The 9,058-nt window shown below is 30.5% G+C and overlaps 1 protein-coding gene across 1 annotated transcript; it reads right to left on the bottom strand.

Annotated features, from left to right (window-relative positions):
* Nucleotides 1-2,837: 2,837 nt before the first annotated feature.
* On the bottom strand, nucleotides 2,838-5,575 carry LOC131045482 (beta-glucosidase 12). Its single transcript, XM_059213148.1, has 11 exons — nucleotides 5,337-5,575; nucleotides 5,167-5,223; nucleotides 4,961-5,038; nucleotides 4,792-4,869; nucleotides 4,619-4,706; nucleotides 4,291-4,516; nucleotides 4,088-4,209; nucleotides 3,778-3,998; nucleotides 3,543-3,677; nucleotides 3,293-3,401; nucleotides 2,838-3,210 (listed from the first exon to the last, which is right to left on the bottom strand). Exons 1-11 carry the CDS (start codon nucleotides 5,548-5,550, stop codon nucleotides 3,045-3,047), a joined length of 1,494 nt encoding a protein of 497 aa, XP_059069131.1. The 5' UTR covers nucleotides 5,551-5,575; the 3' UTR covers nucleotides 2,838-3,044.
* Nucleotides 5,576-9,058: the final 3,483 nt, after the last annotated feature.

The raw sequence follows: 9,058 nt of genomic DNA, 5'->3' as shown, positions 1-9,058 counted from the left end.
AGTGTCTTGATCATTGGAATACTAAGGAATAGAGAAGATTCCCTTTAATTATATTCAAATTCTTGATAAGATTATCATGGATGATTTTCTTTCTTAGTTGTGATCCAATTTGGGTCACCCTTTAGGTGAGAATTATTGTTATGCTCACTTTGTTGGGTTGGTTGTCTTTTGCTTATGCACTCATATTTTTATTCAATAAATTTTTATCCCTCTATTTAATAAAAAAAGAATCACAACCTAATTAACAAGACCAAATACCTTTCTCAAAACATAAAATAGAAATAATCATATTAATAGAAAATTATGAATACAATATTTATAATAATTAGAATATAATAAGATGACATTGCTAGAAAGGGAAGGATAAAATTCTAAAATAAACCTTATGACTGAAAGAGGATATCATATTATATAGTCCAAAAATATGTTAATAATACCATGAAAGTGATGGCTCAAACTCCTTCCAAGAATGTGACAATTGTAGAAGACAACATGTTACGACTAGGAGTATTGATTTTTTATTTTGAATAATAACAAGAGATTGTTTTGATGGTAGAGAATGTAAGTTAAATAGAAATTGTAAATAGCATAAGAATGTTTTAGTGTACAATAGTTATTTATTTTGGAGGAATTGTAGCATTGGATGATAGAAAATTATCACTCACAATTTGGATTTGATCTTAAATTTAGTAAAGATAGATTTGAAAAGAAACATAGAGGTAGTAGACATTGATTGTGTTAGGTGATGCAAGTAGTGTTACAAGAATCCATTAACATGAGCAAGAAAGAGATCAAGAAAAAGTTCTGGAGAGAATTAATTTATCTGTTTCCCTACCAAACACTTTCCAACAACATTGAAAATATACAATTAAATGAGCTGGTTAGGAAAGGGCTACTACAATTTATTTATTTGATATGTGATGTCAAGAAAAGAGGATCCATGCCAAGGTCAAAAGGCACTATGGTATAGATGAAGAAAGAGAGATATCTCCAAAATTTAATGACTATTTATTGATTAATGGATTATAATTGAGATACGGATGTTCAGAGTATGAGTTTTAATGGTGGATATATTTTTACTATGTTTGATACTATAATTAATTAGATGGGCAAGTGATAAATTGTGGTTGCTTTGTCTATTATATAATTGGAGTAAATAGTAGATAATCATGCTTAAAAGTAATTCATATAGTGTTTAGATGTGGATCTTAGTCAGAAAGCTATTACAATGTTTTATATGGTAGTTAGAGAGTGATATGTATGATAATAAGTTCAAGATTTTATTTAAGCATAAATGATATGATATCTAATATTATTTGATTTTTGAAATAATAAGGATGAGAGCATGATGTTGGAGGAATATGATACTTTAGATAATGTTGAGAATGAATTGGTGAAGCTAGTGAGCACATAAATTTTTATATTCAATTGTGAGTCTATTGGCCTCTTGAACAATAGTAATTAGTTAAGATCTATTGGTACATTAGTTTACTCTTATAATATCTTTAACAAAGTGGATAATGTTATGAAAGGTGTATCAACCTTCACATTTTTAGTATGTGGAGAACATTTTTTCCAAACTATGAAACACAAGACCCTTATTTTTGTGTAAAATAAAAATTCTATGCACAAAGTCACTTCTAAGGATGCCTTTTTATAGAACTTTTTTGAGATAAACTTTTTTTTTTTTCAAAATTCCATTGAGGGGCCTCCCAAATCAAAATTTCTGGCCTCAATTTTTTTCCTTATATTTGAAACGTAAAAATGTTTAAGACATAAAACTTCACTATAAATAGGAGTTACATTTGGTGACCATATTGTGACGCATTTTATGACCCATCATAAGACACATTTGAATGTAAACAATAAAACCAAAATATTTTATTAAATTTAGTGAGTGGTTTAGGATATGCTTATAATAGGTGGAAGAATTGTGCTATTTTTAGCTTATAAAATTACCTTGGAGTATGAGTGTTAATTTTCTAGCTAGATATTTGAATGCTTCGTTTTTGGGGTGTTTTTATCTCATGCTTTTTAATTACTATTTGATGTGATTTTTGTGTAGTATTTCAATTATTTGTAAGATGATTGAGATGGAAATTTCTATTGAGAGTTTCTAGGTATTGTTAGGGTGTAAAAACTATTCTAGATCTCTAGTAGGTGATTCTCCTACAATAAATAGCTCTATAGCTTTATTGTAAGTATGCTTGGTTTACTAAAAAATACATTGAGTTTCTTCAAAGTGTGGAATTTTTATCTCAATAGGGTTTTCACTATAACACTTGTGTTGTAGTATGATTATTTTTTATGCTTTATATTTGATTCTTCCTTCTATAAATGTGAGGATTTAAAATTTGCACTATACTATCTTTTGATATAGCATCTAGTGTAAATTTTATTAGGATAAAATTATCTTAGTATAGTTAAAAAATGTTCTCTTGAATGTTATTATGACCATTCTATCAATAGGCATTATACATGCAAACATGAATTAATAGGTTTTGGATGTTAGAGGGTGAGAATCCACATAAACAAAATTGGCTTGGATTTCTTGGACCATTTGGTTCAAGTGTGTGCAAGCTAAGGCCCAAATTGTAGATGGACATTATCATTTTGTCAATATAATATGTTTGGCTCACCTTTTCTTGGGTACAAGAAAGTATTATTTTTCATCTCTAACATTATTTTCTTGAAAACATTCTATTATACTCTATTTTTGACAAATGAATAAGGGATGCATGACTAGATTATGGTTCAATTAGTTAATGGTGCATATTGAAATTCAATGTTTTCCAACCTTGAGTTTAATAGCAATGTTAATGGAATGGACAAGAATATTAAATAGATTATTGATTTTTTATTTTATTATATTTTGTAAATAGATGGCTAGATGCTTTGATTGAACAACTTAGTGAACTGAAGAACATTTCATAGAAAACTACGTAGATTGTGGCTTTTGAACACTATCCTTGCAATGCTTGACAAGGATTGCAGTTATAGCACAACCCTTATTGATGGTATACAAAGTGCGCATTACAATTTATTTATTTCAAGAATTTTTGGAACCAATAAACTGATGCTTTTGGATATCGCTTTAAGTTGTTCTTATAATCTATGTAATGAAGACCAAATCGAATAGTATAGCCATAAGCCCACTCGAAGTTGTCTAAAAAAGACCATGCAAAGTAACCTTGTACATTGGATCCATCCCTGCAGTTCAACCATCACAGTATTTTAATATATAATATTAAGAAACCGAACAAAACAAAAAATTTGTTTCACAAAAATTTACCTTATTGCTTGTTGGACAAATGATAAATGTTTTGAGTGAAAATCAATTCGCCAAGTATCATTTAGAGCTTGTACAAATGACAATGTATCATTATTTTTTTCATCAACACCTAACACATTAGAATATACTCAAAATTGTTAATTGAAAAAATAACTTTTATAATATACAAATTAAATTTAAGTATTAGAACAGTTAAGGAAATAAAAAATAAATTAAATTTTAATGGCACTGTGCACTGAAAATGTTATACCATTCTCTGTGATGAAAATGAGCGGATTGTTATATCTATGCTTAATATACTTCAACAGCTCTCCTATTCCACGCGGATACACGTAAAGCCAACTCGATCCTGCCTGTGGTCCGATGAGCATACCATTTCTCTCACCTGATCACATTTCGATAGCAACCCATGTCAAAGTTAACATCTTTTTTTGCCAGAACAGCTCAAGTCATGCCATTTGTAAAAAGAAATGAAAGATGTGTACCTGTTTGATTAGTTTGAGAGTCCAATGTATAGCTTGTGTTAAGAGGATTCGGTGGTGTTGAAACATCAGCAGCGTAGAGACTCGTGTAATAATTTAAGCCCAGAAAATCAAACGATCCTTTTACCATGGCAGATTGATGGGCACTAAATTTGGGTAACCGATCCCCAACAAGCTTTCTCATTGTTGAGGGGTATCTTCCTTTTGTAATTGGATCCATGTACCTGCATTTTTTGTACGGCCAGTTAATTTCATATGAACGACCAACCAAAATGGGCATTTGTGGACTGTTTTCAAAAGATGCTTTGCTTACCAACCAAACATAAAATCTATTGCCCTTTGAGCGGCTTTCTGGTCAGGATGTGAGTGTGAGTTTGAATAGGGAAGAAACCAATCGCTATTAAGTGAGATGCCGATTAATCCCTTCTGCACCGCCTACACAATAGAAAATGGCAGATTGGCATACTGACAGTTGTATATAGAAAAGGAAAAAAATGGGAGGAAAAGGTGGGTCACCTGATACTTGTTCTTATATACACGCACAACAGCTGCATGAGAAAGAAGAAGATTATGCGCAGCCTTGTATGGCTCTGTTGCTGGAGAGGAATTGCGGCCGGGTGCATATGTGCCACTCTCATATCCATACGTAGTGAAGGTTTGAGGTTCGTTTAGAGTAATCCAGTTCTTCACTCGATCGCCAAACAATTTGAAGCACACTTCACTGTAAGCTTCAAAATCTTCCCTGCATATATCACATAACAGGTCTGTTTATGCTCAGAAAATGGGTAATTGATGAAATCAGTGGGTATCATAAAGAATATAATCATTTTGAAGGGTTATATACACAATATTCTCGTTGAGAAAGCCTCCATAGCTACCCTCGAGAGCTTGCGGAAGGTCCCAATGAAACAGTGTCACGAAAGGCCTGATATCTGAAAACAAACTCGTTATAGCTTGAACGGTATCGCAGTAATTTCTATGTCAATACTAGCAAACGATATGGACTTTGGACTTTACCATGTTTCAAGAGTTCATTAATAAGATTGTTGTAGTACGCCACTCCAGCTTTGTTAATTCCACGTCTGACCGATCCATCTGTCTCCCAAAGAAAAATTGATTTAAGAGAGCAAAGTATGGAAAACTATATGCTAGGTATGTTTTTCTAGGATTAAAAAATGTGGCTCACATGGTAGTATCCGTGACCAAGAAATAGAAAACCTATATGCATCCATGCCCAAGTCCTTTATCAGTTTCACATCCTCCTGTAAATTACACTATCCCTGTTTAATATAGTTCAATACTAAATGCTTTCAGATGGCAAGAAATGGAAAAGGTACATTCATGGATCTGAAAGATATATTATTTGAATCAAATTTTTTAAGCAGGACATCTTATAGCGATGATATTGGTCCACAGCAGCATCCCCATTGGTCCCATCAACGATTGTCCCTGCACATAATTTCATTTACAATAAGTTTTCGGACATAGATTGCAGGAGAGCATATCAATAGATAGAAATGAAAAAAGGAGAGAAATACATGTATAGAAGAGTCGAAGTTAACCTGGGATATGGGAGAAAGTATCCCAGATGGTTGGGCCTTTTCCTCCTATCCGAGCAGCCCCTTCATACTGATACGCAGCAGAGCCTGTACCGAATATGAATCCATTTGGAAACCCACTCCTATTCAGTACGTTTATTTCTTCCTGACCCGCTACAAGAAAGATCCACCATATGCAGACCACTGCAAAGGCTCTCCATACCTTTTCGCTATTCATTGTAGTAAGAATCTATATTTTTTTATCGAATACAAAGCAATCCAGTCTTGCCATGAAGATAGCCCATTTTATAGAACAAACACGACACCCCTCTGCGATAAGTTTAATGCAGATTCTATAATTGATTTTTCAAACGTGAAAGTTAGCTTGTTCTTGTCATGTAGTTTATGACTATTTGCCTCATTGAAAGTTAGCTTGTTCTTGTCATGCAGTTTATGACTATTTGCATCGTTGAAAGTCAGCTTGTTCTTGTCATGTAGTTTATGACTATTTGCATCATTGAAACTTCGCTTGTTCTTGTCATGTAGTTTATGACTATTTGCATTATTGAAAGTTGGTTTGTTTTTGTCATGTAGTTTATCATTATTTGTATTATTGAATGTTCGAGTTCAATCTTATTATTTTGTTGTAAGCATCAATGAATTTGAAAACGTGAAAGTTGTAGCTTGTCCTTGTCATGTAGATTATGACTATTTGTATTATCAAATTCTCTAATACAATCACATTCTTTCGTTGTAAGCATCAATGAATTTGACATGAACTTGCTAGTCTTTACGAATATCATATCTTATGTCTTTACAAATATCATATCTTATTTCATATTATGTCTTCCAGTTTATTTTGTGAAACATTTTATTTATTTATTTAATTTTTTTAGAATATATATTTTTTATTATTATATTTAAATATTATTAATTAATTTTATTGCATCTTAAAGTAACATTATTAATAAGACATCACACAATTTAATTGCTTTCAGTGAAAAGATAAATTTCAATGCCAAAGAAGTTTATCCAAATTCAAACACAAAATATTAAACTAGCACTTGCACCAAAAAGAGGTGCAATTGTTACACTGATAGTAAGATATATGTTAAATAATACATTGGAGGGTACAAATAAGAGAAATGGTGATAATAATTTATAGTAGAGAGTAAACATAAATGAACAGTTGAGATGCTCGACACAAGTCCAGCCATAAGATCCTTCATTGCACACTATAGGCTTTTTACAATATAAGAAAATAATTAACTTTTAGAGCTAGTGTTAGATTTACTAGTTAAATTAGGTTTGAGGGTTGAGGATAGGGTTAGGGTTAGGGTTAGAGTTATGGTCAATATTATGATCATGGTTAGGTTTGTAGATGGAACCATTATCTTAATTACATCCTAACCTTAATATAAAACACATTAACTCTAACCATAAGACTCCTAATACTAATTTAACCCTAATTCTAGTTTTTTCTAATCCTAATTTAAATCTTAGGAACATGAATTGCTAATCTTAACCTGAATCAACTGTAACCCTAATCCAACATTTATTATAGAATGGTAAACTCGCACTTCAATCCTAACACTAACTCTAGCATTAATTGAGTCCTAATACTTACCCTAACTCTAACATAAGATTTATTTTAGAATGGACAATTTAATTTTAATCAGTTGTTAATCCTAACCTTAAAGCTAACCTTAGCTATATCCATTATTTAATAGCTTGTTTATAATTTTACAATTAATGAATATATAATCAGTACATAGTTTATATTTAATTATTTTATTCTATACAAAAATTCATATATGTATTATATTAAATTTTATTTTCAAAGATTATAAAAACAACCACATAAACTTGTAATTAATAAGTTTTATTAATCAATATTTAAAACCTTAATTCTAATTCTAAAATATCAAAAAATCAAAAAATTATTTTTCATTACTCATAAATTTTTATAGAATATATTTTTTTAATAATTAATGGGCTTTAGGAAACTTTCCCTCTGTATTACATTCCACAAAAAAATACTATAATACATTCCTATAGTATTATTATTATTATATTCTAATTATACTATTCATTGTTAGTATTTATTATTTAAAACTAAATTTCATCAAATTTATATATGCAATATAATAGTCTAAATTTTTATTTTTAAAAAAAATAATTAAGGCAATTCAAATATTATAAAGATGAATATAACAAAATTAATTTAATTTTGGTTACATTTTAATTATTAATAATCAAAATGAGATAATAATTACATGGAGGCTTTAGCTATTCTGGTTGCGCTGTTGTGTAGTTCTCTTTGTTGGCAAAGGATTGTTTTCAAACAGAATTCTCAGATTGTGGTGACTTTGTTAAATCTGCAAAAATTGGATGAAGTTAGGTGGCAGTTGCAGTTGATTATTCACAAGATTCTCTTGTTTTGTAACTCTTTTGAGTCGATTACTTTCAATCATGTTCCTAGAGAATAGAATGGGGTGGCTGATTGCCTTGCTAAATGATCTTTTATCTTTATGGAGGGTTGGTCTTTTGAGGATTGGGGACAACTCTCTCCGGAGTTGTCTCACGTCTTCACTCATCTAGTGGATCAAGATAAGTCTCACGTCTTCACTCATCTAGTGGATCAAGATAAGTCTTTGTAGTTTATTCTTTGCCGGGTTGTTTGCCTTCTTTTGATGTACTTCTTTTCCTGGTTTGAATAATTTTTTTACCCCTCTTTATTGCTAATAATCAAAATGAGATACTTTTTAACTATTACAACAACATTTGTAAAATGGCATGCAAATTAAAAATTTGGAATGGTTTATCAAAATTATATTTTAATATAATATTATCATTATATCATCTTATATTATTATATTACAATGTTATTAAATTTAAATGATTATGATATAAATAATATTATCTTATTATTTCGTTATTATTATAATAATTGAATATATAATAATTTTTTTATTATTAGAATTCGTGAAATGTGAATCCCACAGTCCCAATTATCTTCTGCAAGAATACATGTCACACATAAAGAGATAATTGAACAAAAAAACTAATGGAAGACAATAACAATGAAACTGATTGAATTGATTAGTGTGTATTAATTGAGTTACAATGAAGAACATGACATCCTTATAAATAAATCTAACTCTAAAGATAGAAACTCTAAATGGTGGAGTCTACAAGATAGACCGAGAGTTTGAAACACAATGCATGAATAAGCCATGTGTGCACAAATAGAATAATAGGATAATTAGTGCTTGAAACTCTCTAAAATCTAAATATAGTTTTCTTTTCCTAGTTTGCATTATGCATAGAGATAAATTTTAATTAATTAAGAAAACAATAAATTATTCAATGAATTAATACAATTGAATGAATAATTAATGTATGAATTATTTACTCTAAGACCCCCCCTAAATGCACAACTAGGGAGAGAGGCAAAACGATGTAGGAAAAAGGAATGCAAAGATGAATGCAAGATGAGTCTTAGCATAAAGCTTGATGAGGTACCCATGAAAACACATGGAATTTTCTCAGAAATGGAGCAAGGAGAAAAATTAGTTGAGCAAAACTCCTCTCCAAAAAAGAAACAAAAGACAAGCATGAAGAAACATTGAAGCATGAAGAAGTTGCAGACACTGTCGTAGAAAGACTACTATGATGGTGAAAAAAGAACCTCCAGAAATTGGAATGCAAGAGTGTCGATATGGTAAGTATTCTATCTCATTGAA

This window comes from Cryptomeria japonica, chromosome 10, assembly GCF_030272615.1.
Source record: "Cryptomeria japonica chromosome 10, Sugi_1.0, whole genome shotgun sequence".
Lineage (NCBI taxonomy): Eukaryota > Viridiplantae > Streptophyta > Pinopsida > Cupressales > Cupressaceae > Cryptomeria > Cryptomeria japonica.
This window is presented reverse-complemented; position numbering and strand designations above follow the sequence as displayed.